General features: G+C 48.1%; 1 protein-coding gene across 1 annotated transcript; it reads left to right on the top strand.

Annotated features, from left to right (window-relative positions):
- Positions 1–430: 430 nt before the first annotated feature.
- cacna1fa (calcium channel, voltage-dependent, L type, alpha 1F subunit a) lies at positions 431–17206 on the top strand. Its single transcript, XM_062565587.1, is given in 47 exon segments — positions 431–446; positions 1186–1364; positions 1527–1631; positions 3111–3298; positions 3380–3525; positions 3625–3777; positions 4142–4338; positions 4406–4509; positions 4588–4730; positions 4828–4896; positions 5002–5068; positions 5162–5188; positions 5281–5441; positions 5529–5754; positions 5835–6042; positions 6244–6379; positions 6480–6552; positions 6699–6762; positions 6849–6906; positions 7013–7109; positions 7219–7348; positions 7424–7483; positions 7608–7714; positions 7830–7917; positions 8009–8116; positions 8444–8496; positions 8588–8734; positions 9161–9362; positions 9454–9612; positions 9692–9802; positions 9901–9984; positions 11917–11937; positions 12071–12205; positions 12292–12357; positions 12453–12544; positions 12675–12834; positions 13125–13252; positions 13338–13434; positions 13518–13620; positions 13692–13793; positions 13900–14024; positions 14348–14682; positions 14787–14963; positions 15044–15417; positions 15668–15780; positions 15871–16194; positions 16418–17206. Coding segments are annotated over 47 exon segments (6225 nt in total). The 3' UTR covers positions 16625–17206.
- The last annotated feature ends 719 nt before the right edge of the window (positions 17207–17925 follow it).

Genomic DNA, 17925 nt, shown 5'->3' with positions numbered 1-17925 from the left:
CCAGTGAGAGATTCCCCCAGTCATCCTTTTAAACGGCTCAACTCGTTTAATCCTGCCGGCTGACCACCGCGGGCACGCGGACGCGTTTCTTTCAATAACACTTCTATCACCGTTGTGTGCCTGCGTTTTTTGGGGGGGGGATAAAAAGCCATTTCAGTTGTTTTCTTTTTTTTATTTACTTGCACGGGAGAAAACGCGCCCCAGGTTTTGTTTCTACGAGCAGGTGTCGAGCAGAATGGCCTCCAGCCGCTCAGCTGCCGCGGCGGGCCGCGCGTGGTGATGAGATGACAGGCGCCAGATGGTTCTCTTTTTTTTACCCCCAGAAAAAGTTGTCTTTCGGGGCCTAAATTTACATCCGCGCTCCAGCGCGCATCGCGGATCGCCTGCGGAGTTGATGGTGGGTTTTCTGAAGTGATTTTAAACTGCGGACATGGATGCAAAGAAAGGTAAGAGAGTGCGCTTTGTACCTTTTAAAGCCAAGCAAGGAAATTAACTCTTAATATGAAACCACGTGCTGACGAGACAAACCCATGCATAACTGGTCAAACATATCTCATCCTGATAGTAATGCACGTTTCTTACCATTCTAATCTAAGCAGGAATTCCTATTATCAACAATAATTACACAGCAGGGCATCACATTCAGTACTCCCAGTACTAAGCACCCCAGTTAAAGTAGTTATTTTTCTCATATTGGGGGCTCGTCTTTTCTTTTTTTTACTAAGGAGAGAGAAGAAATGCGTCCTCAGGCTTATACTTGGTGCAGGGCCTTGTCAGCAGTTGATCACCTACATGGGGATAGTGCTGCGCTAAGTGCCCTGCTGCTTCCACTAGAAGTAGGTCACATCGGGTCCTTCAATATGGGGCCTTCAGGATACCTGTCTGGTGCTACTAGGTCTGTCATTAATTGTGCTGGATAATACACTGCGCCGATATTATGACATGTGTGAGAAAGAAGTCAAAGCTGCACGCCAATAACATAAAATGACAATAAAGGCATCCACCGGTCGAGTTCTGTTTGCCAAAAAAATGAAATTGTACCTTTAAAACAATTCACATCATCACCATTGATCATAACCACATGTTTTACTTTCTCCTCCTTTGACATTCGTCACAATCAGGATGCTCGGAAACACAGAATAACGGAGATACTGATTATTTTTTCAATATCTGTTTCCTTGACAGATGCCCTCCTTGGGGGGGATGGGGGGAAGTCCGACACCCTTGGGTCGAGCGGCTCGGCCAGAAAGAGAGGAGGGGGGGCCAAGAAGGCGATGCAGGCGAACAAGTCCGCCCTCAGGGCCCCCCGAGCCCTCTGCTGCCTCACCCTCAGCAACCCCATCCGCATGGCAGCGCTGGCCCTGGTAGAGTGGAAATATCCTTCACTGTTTGTTTTGTGCTGCATGTGGAATATGATTCAAATGTACAATGTGTTCTAGAGACGTTTTACGTTCTGCTGTTGTGGGTACTAATCCTGGAAATGTACACTCACGAGGCCAGCTGTGCCCTTAACGACGATCTTCAAGCCTTTCGATATTTTCATCCTGCTCGCCATTTTTGCCAACTGCGTGGCCATGGGTGTCACGAAGCCGTACCCAGATGACGACTCCAACGCCACCAATCACCAGCTGGTGAGTTCCCAGTGGAGGGATGTACAGTAGCTCGAGCGTACGGACTTGATATCAACAAAGAGGGAATAAAGAAAGTAAAGGGAGCGTGAGTTTATCTCATTGGAAATCCCCAGAGTAGAGAACAATGAAGAAATTTACACTTTATACTAAACGGTTTGTTCCAGCACAAATGTTACAAAAAACGACTTAAAAACTCCACAAGAAGGTTGTGTGTTTGGTGAGTAACCGTTCCCTTCATCTTGTGACTGATGATGGCTTTGTCCATATCGATGCACTGACAAATGGATCAAACAGAAAGACACGGAGAACAGCACATAAATCAAACAGATGCCGGAGCTCTTTGATCATACTGAGCTTTCTACTTCAGACTGCATTGTTGCTCCTTGGAAACTGAAGGTGTAAAAAGTTTAGGACACTTCACTCAATGACGAGGTGATCTAAGTCTCTAAGGCCTTTCCTATGATCCTGTTTCCGAGGCTAGACTCTCCAGTCAGAACGTCTCCTGTGATTCCCCCGAGATGATTCTCTCTCTCTCGTCCTCATTAGTGGAAACTGACAGACGCACGCGGGATTCGTTGCGGCCGCTTCATTTGGTATTTCGCTAAAGGTTGCAACATTTAGTGAGAACCTCGGTGTCCCTTGCGATGGTAATGGTGTTAGAGGCAGAAAAGTTACGGTGTGACCGAGTGAAGGTGACTTGTCAGGGATCATGACTGACTTTAAGTCCACCAACCATCTGCTTCATCCCCCTCTTTGTTCCTTCCCTTTCTTATTATTTCCCCCCATAAATCGTAAATTGCACAGCAGAAAAACTGAAAACCGTCCTGTTTTTACTTTGTATTATGTGTGAGATAACGTGAACCACAAACAGCCTTCTATAAGTGCAAATAAGCCATTCACATTGTAGTTATTTCTTGGGTGGAAGTCATCCTTACCTTGTTTGTAGAGAGGTCAAATTGACGTGTGAATAGCATTTTAGGAGATTTTATTAAAAAGGTTTGCAGTGACACACACACAGTTGCAGCAGGATAGATGTACGTAGATCCCTTTATTGGATTGCACAAAGAAGGTAAGCTGACAGTTTAACACACACACACAAACGCACACTCCTCAGTGAGTTGTATCACTTCAAATCAGCACTGGGGGATGTTACTGGTTGCAATGAGTCTCACACTATAACCACATCTGTATTATTGTGTCATCCTGACGTCGCAGCGGTGATTGGAAGCATTAAGCTGAAGGTTACAGAGAAGAGACCCAGAGAGGCCTCACTGGGCAGATGTTAGAGCGTGTGTTAGGCAGCAAGTTAAGAGGTCAGAAAGCCGGTCAACCTTTACTGATCAGACACGCCGGTAGAAGAAAGACGCATGAAAAAAAGTCTGTTAATGCCACATGTTTTACCGTCACAATCACTTGACATTCTCTCCAACACCTTTCCATATTCATTCCATTGAAAAACACACTGGCTGACTTATCAAGACACTTCAATCTCGCCAAAACGTGTGTAAACCTGGCCTTTTCTTTCAGGAACAAGTTGAGTACGTCTTCCTCGTCATCTTCACCATCGAGACCTTCACTAAAATCCTTGCCTACGGCCTGGTCATGCACCCCAGCGCCTACATACGCAGCGGGTGGAACTTGCTCGACTTCGTCATCGTCATCGTCGGGTACTTTCATCTCGCATGACGTCCTCTCGCTCGTGGGAGGCGGAGTCCTGACTTTTGGCGTGGTTCTGTTCTGTTCTGCAGGTTGTTCAGCGTGATGGCGGAGGGCATGACCGATCACAAGCCGGGAGAGGCCCACCACGCCGCGGGGAAGCCCGGAGGCCTGGACGTCAAAGCCCTGCGGGCGTTCAGGGTGCTGCGGCCCCTCCGCCTCGTGTCCGGAGTACCGAGTGCGTCGATCGCCCCGCCGGCGGCTCCCGTGAGACGTGTTTTTTTTTTTTAAAACGCGCGTTTTGCCCGTGACACAAATTTCGTGTGCGTGTGCCTAGGTTTGCAGATCGTGTTGAACTCCATCATGAAAGCCATGGTGCCCCTCCTGCACATCGGCATGTTGGTCATGTTCGTCATCATCATCTACGCCATCATCGGCTTGGAGCTCTTCATCGGGCGGATGCACAAAACGTGCTACTCCAGCGCCACAGGTAGGGGGCGCCATTTGTACGTTCTAAAATCCTGCGCGTTTTTCGTACATTTAGCGTTATCATATGAATAAAAAAAACATTTAGAGACAAATGTCATGTAAATACATGCAACAACTTTTCCAAGTACAATGTTTGGCAGTAACACAAAGTTGTTAAATAATAAATGTTAAATGTAAATGTTAAATGTTATGTATAAATGTTAAATATAAATGTTAATGTTAAATGTAAATGTTAAATATAAATCTGGTCATACACAGGTCTGTGCGCCGCCGGACAGTGCGCACGCAAACGCCGCTGGGGGTTCAGTGCGGTTAGGTTCACGGTGAGGTTCACTGTCCGACTCAGTGCTGCTTTCTGCCCGCAGGTCTCATGATAGAAGACGACCCGTCGCCCTGCGCGTTCGCCGGCAGCGGGCGCTTCTGCGTTGGCAACGGGACCGAGTGCCGCGGCAAGTGGGAAGGCCCGAACGGCGGCATCACCAACTTTGACAACGTCTTCTTCGCCATGCTGACGGTTTTCCAGTGCATCACCATGGAGGGTTGGACAGACGTCCTCTACTGGGTACAACTTCGCTTTCACGCTCACTTTTTGTTTCAGTTGAAAATGCTCACCCGGCCCCTCTGCACAGATGAACGACGCCATCGGCTTCGAGATTCCGTGGGTCTACTTTGTTTCTCTGGTCATCTTTGGATCCTTCTTCATCATCAACCTCGTGTTGGGTGTGTTGAGCGGGTAGGTCGCCTTCCCGGGCAGCAAAGCGAATCTGCCCAATGCCTTTCCTTGAGTTTTTCGAGTTTGACCTTTTCACAGCGAGTTCTCCAAGGAGAGAGAAAAGGCCGTCGCGCGCGGCGAGCTGCAGCAGGCGCAGGAGAGCAAGCAGATGGAGGAGGACATGATAGGCTACATGGACTGGCTCATAGAGGCCGAGGACGTGGACGAAGAAGGGAACAAACGTTAGTTTGTGACACATCCACCAAGACACGCCAACGAAAATCAACACACGGGGCTTCACACCTCCTCACAACGTCCAACCTCTGTCTCACTTCAAAGGTGCTGCGATCGCAAAGAAGAAGATGATGAAGAAGTTTGGCTGGTACAAACACAACGAGGACGGCGGAGGTACGTCGGAGGTTTGGTCGGCGTGCCGGTTTTAACGTGAGCGTCCCTTGACGGCCGATCCTCTGTCTCTGTCTCCGTCTCTGTCTCCGTCTCTCTCGTGTGCAGCGGAGTCCGACTCGGACGACGACATCGCGTACCTCGACGATGACAGTGGCTTCTGTGCGTCTCTCATGTAAGACAACAGAGGAGCAGCGGCAGTTGTCATTCGCCATTTAGACGTTCGAGGAGGTCCATTCACCATATGCGCGTTTTCTTCTGTCCGCAGGGCAAAGATGATGGCGAATAGCTTCTGGTAAGATGAGGAATTTAAAACCTCTCCAAAGCTCTCCTTTTGTACTTGAGTGGTATTTAGTTTTTTTTTCACGTTCCCCTGGTTGTTTTTAGTGACCAATTGTGCCAGCTGAATCACACGTTCAGGAAGAACTGCCGCGTGGCCGCCAAGACCAACAACTTCTACTGGCTGGTGCTTCTGCTGGTGTTCCTCAACACGGTGGCCAGTGCCTCGGAGCACTACGGACAGCCCAGCTGGCTCACGGAAATGCAAGGTGAGAATCTCTTCGCCCCGATCATTCGCGCTCAGCTCTGTCGAGAGAAGAACAAACCGTTCTCCTTCTCCGTTGGTCTCCCCTCAGAGCGAGCCAACAAGATCCTGCTGCTGCTGTTCACCCTGGAGATGCTGATGAAGATGTACGCCTTCGGCCTGCAGATCTACTTCCACGCGCTGTTCAACCGCTTCGACTGCTTCGTGGTGTGCGGCGGCATCCTCGAAACGCTGCTGGTGGAGCTGCAGTTCATTCCGCCCATCGGCATCTCCGTGCTGCGCTGCATCCGACTGCTCAGGATATTCAAGATGACCCGGTAACCGGTGTCCAGGAGCTCAGGAGGGAAATAAGTAGTTCATCTCTCTCTTCTGTTAAAACTTTTTTTTCCTTTCCCAGCCACTGGGCCGCTCTGTCCGACCTGGTCAACTCGCTGCTGAACTCCATGAAAGCCATCTGCTCCCTCCTGCTGCTGCTCTTCCTCTTCCTCATCATCTTCGCCCTGCTCGGCATGCAGTTATTCGGAGGGAAATTCAACTTTGACGAGACCCAGATGAAGAGAAGTACTTTCGACTCTTTCCCTCAGGCTCTGCTCACTTGTTTTCAGGTGAGTGAAACTCAAAGTACTGCAAATTTAGAGATAACATTTAGAAACATAGGAAGCCAAAAACAAAAACATAGGTCGTTTCTACAAGATAAATATGAGCCTTCAAACATAAACCCCTTTACACACCAGCAATGAACTGTTCAATGAATTGTACATATTACGGTGACAGTCCTCTGTGTCTTTTTTTCTTTTTTTTTGCAGATCCTCACCGGAGAGGACTGGAACGCTGTGATGTACGACGGCATCATGGCCTACGGGGGGCCGATCTTTCCCAACATGGTGGTTTGCATCTACTTCGTCATCCTCTTCGTCTGCGGCAACTGAATCCTTTCTCGGTGTCTGTGGGCCCGATGGTCGGCGCTTGATTGGGTGATTGATTGCGTGATTGGTCTTTAAATCCAAATGGAGCAGAGTGCACTCCTTAACGCTGCGATCAGACATCCTGCTCAATGTCTTCTTGGCCATCGCCGTGGACAACTTGGCGGGAGGAGGCGGAAAGACCGTAGTCGAGTAAGTTGAAGATGTGAAGAGATGATGATGATGAGTGGCGTCGGCCTCTTTTATAACTCATCACTCGTCTTTCTCACCTGATCTCCACATTGAGCAACATGACAGTCCCCTCTTAGATTATCTGCTTGATGGTTCGTGAATTTTAGGGAGAAGAAGGAAGATGATGACGAATGGGACGAGGACAATGAAAAAGAGGATGAAGACGCGGCGGTACAGAATCTTAATTACCTTCCTCCTGCACCATGTTGGACACGTGGTAAATGTCAAAGAGCTGATCCTTTGTTCCCCGTGTGTAGAACGAGGAGGACGACTGGCAGGAGAACGAGGAGCTGAGGGTCATCGAGGGTCTGGAGGGTGAGGTTGAAGGACATCGCTGCCTGCAGGAGAAACGGCCGCCCTGATGATACCTTGGACTCACCATGATACATTTCCTATTTTCTTCCTCCGTATTTCATCGCAGGAGTCGCTCCGCTGAAGCCCGAGTTCTCTGGGCCCAAAGAGAAGATCATCCCAATCCCCGAGGGGAGCTCCTTCTTCATTCTGGGAAAGAAAAACTGGTAATTGGCAAATGAACCTGATTCTGCTACACTCCTATAATGCGACGATTTAAAAATTCAATTCACAAAAAAAATCGACTTTTCTATTTCATTTCCTTCCCATTGTCAGTTTGCGAGTCGCCTGCCACAACCTCATCCATCACCCCTACTTCACCAACTTCATCCTCGTCTTCATCATCCTCAGCAGTATTTCCCTGGCTGCCGAGGATCCCATCAAATCCCACTCGTTCAGGAACATAGTGAGAATGACCACGTCCATCTGATCGTTATTCACCATAAAGAAGATTACTGATAACGGCCTCTCTGACACGCAGGTGCTCGGCTATGCAGATTACGTTTTCACTTCCGTCTTCACGGTGGAGATCGTGCTGAAGGTAACGGGGGGGGGGGGGCGGCGGCCTAAATTGACCAAAACGTTCAGCGAATGGAAGAAAGTGCCTTTTCTTTTTTTCTTATTTTTGCTCACGTCTCCTCCTCGGCTCCCTCGCTGGTGTCTAGATGACGGTCTACGGGGCCTTCCTGCACTCCGGCTCCTTCTGCAGGAACGCTTTCAACCTGCTGGACCTGGTGGTGGTCGGCGTGTCCCTCATATCTTTCTTCCTGCAGTGAGTTGACACTCGTACAAACAGAACGGTAGTTTTAGACTTCATACTTTCTGTTTCACGCTCCAATCGGATTTAAATGATAAATTATTGAATATTTTGACATCGTTGCCCTCAGTTCAAGTGCGATCTCTGTGGTGAAGATTCTCAGAGTGCTGCGAGTGCTCAGGCCTCTTCGTGCCATTAACAGAGCCAAAGGACTAAAGGTGGAACACCACTTTCTTTTAAAAAAACAAAAAAGTATTTGTGTTTGAGTGCTGAATTACGCTGACATTTTGTGTCCCGTGTCCTTCTCAGAATGTGGTGCAGTGTGTGTTCGTGGCCATCCGCACCATCGGCAACATCCTGATCGTCACAACGCTGCTTCAGTTCATGTTCGCTTGTATTGGAGTGCAGCTCTTCAAGGCAAATGTTCCCTCACTGGGTCTAATGCCGGGGTTAAATAAAGGGCACGGAGGTCACTTGTTGTATTATACTGGGCTCATATCTGGAGCTGTTTAATATCGATAAGAATAAAAGGGAGAAGCTTCTGTGAGAATCTCTCAGGCTAAATCACTAAATGTGAAGCGCTTCACGTCTGACATTTAAGTCCATCTTCACACAGAAATGAAGACTATTTCTAAGTTCTATGTTGCCCCTCCCTTTTGATCGTTAATGTAAATGAAACCAAAAGGCCAGACACACCTTTCACTATGACATTAACAAGCGCTTTCCTGTGTTCTGATCTCACAGGGCCGATTCTACAGCTGCACAGATGAAGCCAAACACGACCCTGTGGAGTGCAGGTCGATGAGACACATGTGTAGTCTGTGGGCCCGACTCGCACATCAGGAAACACGCCGCGCTCGCTGAACGCGTGCGTCTGTTTGATTTCAGGGGAACGTTTGTGGTCTATAAAGACGGGGACATGAACCACCCCATGGTGAGGGAGAGGATTTGGGAAAACAGTGATTTCAACTTTGACAACGTGCTGATGGGCATGCTGGCTCTGTTCACTGTGTCCACATTTGAAGGATGGCCACAGTGAGTTGGACATTTACATTTTTTGGAAATGCAAAGGATTATTATTGTTTTTGTTGTCAACGAACTCCACGAAAAGAATGTTTTAGATTTAAATCTAACATCTGGTAATGAATGTGACGGTGCACTTTATAAAAATGTCTCAATGATTCCATAAATGAGCTAAACAGGAATGTAAAGTGAATTTAACAGTTGATTTGAAAATGGGATTATTGAAAAATAAGATTCTCATTTTTTATTTCAATTTATTATATACAATTATTTTTATATAAACATTTAACAAAAGTAGCATACATCAGGTTTTTAGCTACATAAGTACAAGTTGTTTCGATTCATTGTCAGTTTTAGTTTTTGTCTGAATCTTTGACAATAAGAGATAAATATCATCAATGTTCTTTATCCCGAGTGTTATTTCATGTCTGCTTAAAGGCTCCTCTATCGGTCCGTGGACGCCAACGCCATCAACCGAGGGCCCATTTACAACTACCGAGTCGAAATCTCCATCTTTTTCATCATCTACATCATCATCATTGCCTTCTTCATGATGAACATATTTGTGGGTTTCGTCATCATCACATTTCGAGAGCAAGGAGAGGCTGAATTCAAAAACTGTGAACTCAACAAAAATCAAGTAAAAACTTCCATTAAATGCATCTTCATGTGTCAAACTGTTTTTTGTTGTTGTTTTTTTTTAACAATCCCTCCTTTTTCCTGCTGTCCAGCGGCAGTGTGTGTACTACGCTCTGAAAGCCCAACCCATAAAGATCTACATCCCCAAAAACCCGTCGCAGCTCAAATTCTGGAAAATCATCAATTCCAGCCAGTTTGAATACATCATGTTCGTGCTGATTCTGGGGAACACGCTGACTCTGGCCGTTCAGGTACCCTCAGACCTCCCCATGCGACACGCAGACCTTCCACCTGTTCTCAGTATCCCGTGACGCTGAGCTTCTCTCGCAGCACTACGAGCAGTCCAAAGGATTCACCTCCATCATGGACATCCTCAACATGATCTTCACCGTGGTCTTCACCATCGAGATGATCATAAAGCTCCTGGCTCTGCGGGTTCATGTGAGGCATTCGCGCTTTTTGACCCTTTGGGGGACAACGCGCGTCCCGTCCAGGCTGTCCGTGATTGACGCTCTTTGTTCCTTCTTTCCCCCCCGCAGCACTATTTCATCGATCCGTGGAATTCTTTTGACGCATTGATCGTCGTGGGCAGCGTGTTGGACATCGCCGTCTCCGAGTTGAGCGTAAGTGAATGTGTGACTAAGTGAATGTGTGACTAAGTGAATGTGTGACTAAGTGAATGTGTGACTAAGTGAATGTGTTACTAAGTGAATGTGTGACTAAGTGAATGTGTGACTAAGTGAACGTGTGACTAAGTGAATGTGTGACTAAGTGAACGTGTGACTAAGTGAACGTGTGACTAAGTGAATGTGTGACTAAGTGAATGTGTGACTGAGTGAATGTGTGACTAAGTGAATGTGTGACTAAGTGAATGTGTGACTAAGTGAATGTGTGACTAAGTAAATGTATGACTAAGTGAATGTGTGACTAAGTAAATATATGACTAAGTGAATGTGTGACTAAGTGAATGTGTGACTAAGTGAATATATGACTAAGTGAATGTGTGACTAAGTGAATATATGACTAAGTGAATGTGTGATTAAGTAAATATATGACTAAGTGAATGTGTGACTAAGTGAATGTGTTACTAAGTGAATGTGTGACTAAGTGAATGTGTGACTAAGTGAATGTGTGACTAAGTGAATGTATGACTAAGTGAATGTGTTACTAAGTGAATGTGTGACTAAGTGAATGTGTGACTAAGTGAATGTGTGACTAAGTGAATGTGTGACTAAGTGAATGTGTTACTAAGTGAATGTGTGACTAAGTGAATGTGTGACTAAGTGAATGTGTGACTAAGTGAATGTGTGACTAAGTGAACGTGTGACTAAGTGAATGTGTGACTAAGTGAATGTGTGACTAAGTGAATGTGTGACTAAGTGAATGTATGACTAAGTGAATGTGTGACTAAGTGAATGTGTGACTAAGTGAATGTGTGACTGAGTGAATGTGTGACTAAGTGAACGTGTGACTAAGTGAATGTATGACTAAGTGAATGTGTGACTAAGTGAATGTGTGACTAAGTGAATGTGTGACTGAGTGAATGTGTGACTAAGTGAATGTGTGACTAAGTGAATGTGTGACTAAGTGAATGTGTGACTAAGTGAACGTGTGACTAAGTGAATGTGTGACTAAGTGAACGTGTGACTAAGTGAATGTATGACTAAGTGAATGTGTGACTAAGTGAATGTGTGACTAAGTGAATGTGTGACTGAGTGAATGTGTGACTAAGTGAACGTGTGACTAAGTGAATGTATGACTAAGTGAATGTGTGACTAAGTGAATGTGTGACTAAGTGAATGTGTGACTGAGTGAATGTGTGACTAAGTGAACGTGTGACTAAGTGAATGTGTGACTAAGTGAATGTGTGACGTGCTGTTGCTCTCTGAAAAAGCTTTGTTTCTACAAGATTCCAAGATCATTGGCACAAAGTGTTTTATATGTTTGATAAAAGCTTTAAATGCAGTGAGTCTAACCCAAAATAAACCATTTGTCCAGGAAATATCCAGAGGAATATCACTTAATGATTGAAAAGTCCCAAAGTAGTAGTTCATTTTGTTCTGGTGATAAAATCAGAGGAGAATCCAGTCGCCAGAATGAAAATGTTTCACTATTTTGGTTTTTATTGGTGGATTCCAGTATTTTAATTTTAATGAGGAGACACTTTAAGAATTGGAGCATAGGATGCTGAGGTCAGCCTGGACCCAGGTGGTAGTGTCGCTGGAGGGGGGGGTCGCTGATGGATGAGGAGGCCGTGAAGCTGACCGGTTACAGGAGGGGGGGGGTCGCACCTGACCCGAGCTGAAATGAAAACTGACAGCGGCAGAGAGGAGAACATTTGTGTGACAGCGACGATGTGATCGGCTTCAGCTGACAGAGTAATCACAGAGAGAGAGAGGGGGGGGGGGGGAGAGATAATGAATGAAAAGGAGCGTAGAGATAGAGCACCTGCTTAATGGATTTATTACCTGTATATCTGTAGGATTCAGTGAAATTGAAAGGGACTTGGTTTTTACATTTCTCTGCTCTCACCTGGCCTCTGTTATCTGTTTCAGGGAGGAGGGGGCCACGGTGAGGTAAGAGCCGAACATTCTGTATTTTACACTCCCAGATACTGCATACCTGAGCACTGAACCACACACACACACACACACACACACGCAAATGTACATACCGACATCTAGCTGTTTTTTTCTTGTCCTGCTCCAGGGTCCCGGTAAAGGAGAGAGCGGGAAGGTCTCCATCACATTCTTCCGTTTGTTCCGAGTCTTGAGGTTGGTGAAGCTGCTCAGCAAGGGAGAGGGCATCCGAACGCTCCTCTGGACCTTCGTCAAATCGCTGCAGGTGACAGAATCACTCGCACCACCCGAACCCCGACGACACCCCGCTTTGGTTGTTTCCCATGTAATCGCGATCTCTGTGGCGCTCAGGCTCTGCCGTACGTCGGCCTGCTCATCGCCATGATCTTCTTCATCTACGCTGTGATCGGCATGCAGGCGAGTCTCTCTCACCAAAGGCAGTCCGGGACCAGAAATAAATGATAATTATTTATCATATTGACCCTGTTTCTCACAAGGGATTTTCTCCTCAGACATTTGGCAAAGTGGCCATCGACGACGACACGCACATCAACAGGAACTGCAACTTCCAGACGTTCTTCATGGCCGTCCTGGTGCTCTTCAGGTGCGTCCTGCCGGCTCAACGCCTTGCGTATTACGACGTTTCCAAAAAGGTTCAGAGGATCTCAGTGTGTAGGTACGGTGGGTACAGGTAAGCACGCACCTGTCCCTGTGTCCCCCCCCCCACCCCGCAGGTGTGCCACCGGAGAGCAGTGGCAGGAGATCATGCTGGCAGCGCTGCCCGGCAGACGCTGCGACCCGGAAGCCGACACTGAGCCCGGCGAGGAGTTCAACTGCGGCAGCAACCTGTCCTACATCTACTTCATCAGCTTCTTCATGCTGTGCGCTTACCTGGTGAGGAGGATCAAGGACGGCGTCTGCAGTTAAAAACGTTTTCGCCCTCATTCAAATGTAACGTTAAAAAAAAACAGCCTGCGGAGCGCTAAATTGAATTGAGGCATAATTAATTCAGACGGGTGCTTTGCGGGCTTTATCGGGTCGAGCGGGATCACAGTCAGATGGAAGTAAAGCGGATAGTGTTACATCACACAGGTCACATTGCAGTCATCGACTATTAGTAGCTATTCGTTTCAATGGGTCTGTTAATTTTACTTTTGAATGACTATATCAGTTCTGTCCTCAAGATCATCAACTTGTTCATTGCCGTCATCATGGACAACTTTGAATACCTGACGCGGGACTGGACCGTGCTCGGCACCCACCACCTGGACGAGTTCAAGAGAGTTTGGTCCGACTACGACCCGGAGGCCACGTAAGAATTGCTGCTCCTCGGCATTCTCTCATCCGCCAGCCAATGCCTGACCTTCTGTCCCCCCCCCCTCCCCTCCCCCCCGCAGCGGCCGCATAAAGCACATCGACGTGGTCACTATGCTGAGAAGGATCCAGCCGCCTCTCGGTTTCGGCAAACTGTGCCCTCACCGCGTCGCCTGCAAGGTGAGTTTGAGTCTGTGATGCGACGTCCCCCCCGCGGGGGAACGCGAACAGGCGCACACATCTCTTTCCCCCCCCCTCCCCAGAGACTCGTGGCCATGAACGTCCCGCTGCACTCCGACGGGACGGTCACCTTCAGCGCCACCCTGTTTGCCCTCGTGCGGACCTCCCTCAAGATCAAGACTGAAGGTTGGATCTCGTTTGTGTATTATTAGAGTCTTATGCCCTCGGTGACTGTTGAGGGACTTGTTGCCCCGCAGGCCCGATCGACAAGCAGAACGAGGAGCTGAAGCTGATCATCAAGAAGCTGTGGAAGCGCACCAGGCCCAAACTCATTGATGAAGTCATTCCTCCCCCTAGAGGTACAACGTGAACCAGCCGAGAGGGAGAGGGAGTGAAAGTGATCAATTCAACTTTTGCCTCTATGGGGCAGTGACTGGAAGTAACTTCCTTTTCTTTCCTTCTCAGGGGAGGAAGTGACTTGTGGGAAGTTCTATGCGAGCTTCCTGATTCAGGATTATTTTAAAAAGTACCGCAAGAGGAAGGAGAGAGAGAGGAAATCCAAAAGGAAGGACAGGGCGGCTTCTCTGCAGGTGACTTTAAAGGAGGAGTGTGTTGGATTTAAGGGGTTGCTTGGATTTGAAATAATCCCCAGATAGATGTATAAAAGCACTTCTCTTCTAACCATTCAGCCTTAAAAAACATCCAGTTTCTACATTAGATATGATTCGGTTCACATTACTGGACCACGATTGTCTTCGAAATAAGATGGGAGGAATCATTCCGGAATATGCAGACGTCTTGAACTCTCCTCTTCCGGGAGATGCTTTTGAAAACGTCAAACTCTGCAGAAGCTTTTGTGTCTGTGGGCGACAGGAGATCAAACATTCAAACTCTGTGCCGTGTGCGTTCGTAGCTCGGGCTGCGCACGCTGCAGGATCTGGCTCCGGAGATGCGTCTGGCCATGGCCTGTGACCTCGAAGAAGAGGAGGGCGTGGAAGGCGAGGCGGGCGGCGACGACTTGTTCCATAGCGAGCCGGGAGCCTCCCTGAACGTCCCGCTCGCCGGCAGCGCGCTGTCGCCCATAAACAAGCTGGTGGAGCAGGTAACCGTGCTCATGGAGAACGAGTCCAAGAAGGTGGTCACGGAGCAGGTGGTGGGCCTGCAGGTGCACCAGAGGCCGGGGTCCGAGCTGGCGGGAGTGAGCGTAGTGACGGAGCAGCCTCTGAGGTCCGAAGCCCTGCCCCTCAGGTCTGTTCCCCCCCCCCCGCATGTGACGTTAACTCACACATTTGGGATTTTTGTTTTGTGTGTGTTTGTTTAAGTCACAGCGAGCTGTTTGTTCTTCTGTTCAGGGAGGAACCCATAGATGAGTTGCCTCCTCCTCCTCCTTCTCCTCCTCCTCCTCCTCCTCCTCCTCCCCCGGACATCGCACCGGATGTAGTGGAAGAACCAGCTGTGCTGGCTGCAACCGTGGAGGAGCAGGTTTGTTGCATGGTGGAGGACGCTGCTGGTGGAGCACCTATAAATGGGTAAGGAACAAGCGAAAGGAAGGAGACGTGTGACAACATGTGTGTTATGAGTTAACAAATAGACAAATTGGATCTTACAGGTACGTGCACCCAGAAGCCGCGTCTCCTGCACCAGCCGAGACGGGCATCAACGAACCGGGCCTGGAGCGCGCCGTTAGCGCCGAGGAGGTACCGCATGACACGCGTGACGCCAATGGCTACGACGTCACCGGGTACAACGGCGGCAACATGAATGGAGAGAGTGTCGCTGAGAGCCCCACGCCGTACACCTCAAACGGATACGACGGGTACGCGGGCGACATTGAGAGCGGCAGCATCGTCAGCGCCAACGGCAACGGGAGCGCGATGAATGGAAGCGGCAGGACTTTCGGGGGTTACGCTGGGAACGGCTACAGTGGAGGCGAGAATGGCACCCAGTTCGTCAGGAGGCGGCTGCTTCCTCTCATACCACAAGGTGACAATAATACAGTTTATCAGGGGCTTTGAGAGCAACCACACAACTTGATGTACCTTGAACAGACCCTTCAACCATTTTAAGATTTCTGCGTTGCAATTACCGCGTGTTCATCCGAAGACGTGATGCTGGTACAAAAACCTTCGGGTTATGTGACGTTATAGTCGCACGCAGGACCATAATGTCACATAACCCGAAGGTTTTTGTAGGTTTGCCGAGTTTCCGACCACTTCTCTGCATGTTGTTCCAGGCCGAAAGCCGTCCTTTAACCTTCAGTGTCTGAGGCCACAGAGCAGTGTGGACAACCTCCCCATCCCGGGGACCTTCCGCGGGACCGCACCCCCACTGAGATCCCATATACACGTAAAGCGACGACACACACACAGCCCCCAGAACGTCGGCGGTTCCCAAATCATCTCGATTCACCGGTTCTCTCCCGCTCCCTCGTCTCAGAACCAGCACAGCCTGGACTCGCGGCCCGGCGGCGCGTCCTCGGCCTCCTGGGTGAACGCGACAGCAGCCGGCGCCGGCCACCTCCCCGGAGTGATCCCCCCCTCGGGGCGCCGGGGCAAGCTCGTCTACAGCCCCATGATCCTGGTGGACGAAGCCACGGGCAGCAGCCAGCCGCTGTGGAGCGACGGCTCGGCCAGCCTCCCGGCGGGCGGCAGGGCCCCCGGCTGGTACCCGGGTCAGACCCGGACCTTCACCAGCATGAGGATGCCGCCGGTCGGACAGGGCTTCGTGGACAAAGGCAGCGCGGACAGCCTGGTGGAGTCGGTGAGCAGTAAAGCAGCGTGGGTTTTTTGTATATACATACATAAGGATATGTATGCTCTGATATACTATCAATACCATACAAAGTGTTGCTCAGTAGTAAGAAGAGAACACTCTCATTGGACATAATTAATATTGACGCAGACAATGAGTGGCTAAGAACGTAATCTCTGTTTTACACCGTTGTTCCTCGTTTTTCATTTCTTTCTCTCCTGCTTAACGTCAGATCCTGATCTCCGAGGGCCTCGGCGTCTACGCCAGGGACCCGAAGTTTGTGAGCTTCGCCAAACGGGAGATCGCCGAGGCCTGTCACATGAGTCTGGACGACATGGAGAGCGCGGCCACCGACCTCATAGCTCGCGGGGCCAGTCAGTCGATGGCCCGCTTTGAGGAGGAGCTGGCTGATGAGATGAACTGCGTGATTTCTTACTGAGATCACAAAAACTGAGGAGGAATAAAAAATAAAACTTTGAGAAAAGTGAGTGTTTAAGATAGAAAAAAAAAAGTTGAAAGTGGACGGAATAGTGTAAGAATGATGTGATACAAAAGGGACAGTTTTGTGTGCTTTGTTATACAACGGTTAATATTGTCCTGGGAAGATATACATAAACTTTTGTAAATGCCAAAACACACACGCACACAGTATCACACACACACATGATGACATTATGATGACATGTCAGGATGTGGCAGGACGCACAACTAATCCTACAAACACAAAGCCGTGTTTTACAGAGTCCACTGTCAGAAAACTATGACTCTTACCATCATTATGATATGGGATCATTTTTTGCATTATATTCTCATTTTGTACTGAACTTGAATTATTCTTACTTTGTACACATTTATGAACTGTGAAAAAAACAAAAAGGGAACTATTAGATTAATAACGTTTTGTTACACAAATATACATGTGAGTGCGCAACGACTTGCTATTTTTGAGAAATATTTGAATCAACTGAATTAGGAATATTCTCTAACATTCAATATAAAATCTCATTGTAAAGTTTTGATTTATGTGACTCTAAATAAAGTATTGTTTTCTCAAATGTATTTTATTTCCTCTAGTGTTATCAAGCCTGTGCAGTAATAACGGTGCACTCAAGCTGCAAGGTCCTTTTTGACTTCTTGTTTTTACAGCAGTGCTTTAATGGAGGTTGAAACTAGCAGCATGGATTCCAAAAGAATGAATTATATAACCATAGTAATTAATGGACCAGCAGATGGACAACATCTGGGTTTCACTTTGCCTTTTAGAGAAAAAAAAGCAAAACATTCACCTATATGTGTCTGAAGTTCCCTGCTAAATTAAACACTGAATATTTTAGAATAATTTCATCTTTATCGCCTTTGCATGGATGCAAAAATCTTGAACTCTCCCTCAACTTTCCACAAAGCATTATATGCAGAATGAGGTTTGCCTACAAGCTTTACACGATGAGCAAATATATAGTAATATATAGTATATTTTATCTGACATTTCATGGTGCAGAGCAAACACCAGTTCAGGAACCTTCTGCGACCTTTTTACTTTCCCATTTTACGTCCCTCTGATTCCGACCACCAAAGCGTGAACACCCTCCACGCCGCTCCTCCCTCCGGGATCAGCCTCCGGGCCCGAACCCAAGCGACACGCGTTAGAATAAAGCAGCGCTGCGATTGGACGGCTCGTCTTCACGCCAACGTCCGGGGTGGGAGGAGGTAAAGGGTGGGGGGGGGGGGGTATCTGACGTC

This window comes from Pungitius pungitius, chromosome 1 (genome assembly GCF_949316345.1).
Source record: "Pungitius pungitius chromosome 1, fPunPun2.1, whole genome shotgun sequence".
Lineage (NCBI taxonomy): Eukaryota > Metazoa > Chordata > Actinopteri > Perciformes > Gasterosteidae > Pungitius > Pungitius pungitius.
Note: the sequence above shows the minus strand (reverse complement) of the source record. Positions and strands in the feature narration are given on the sequence as shown.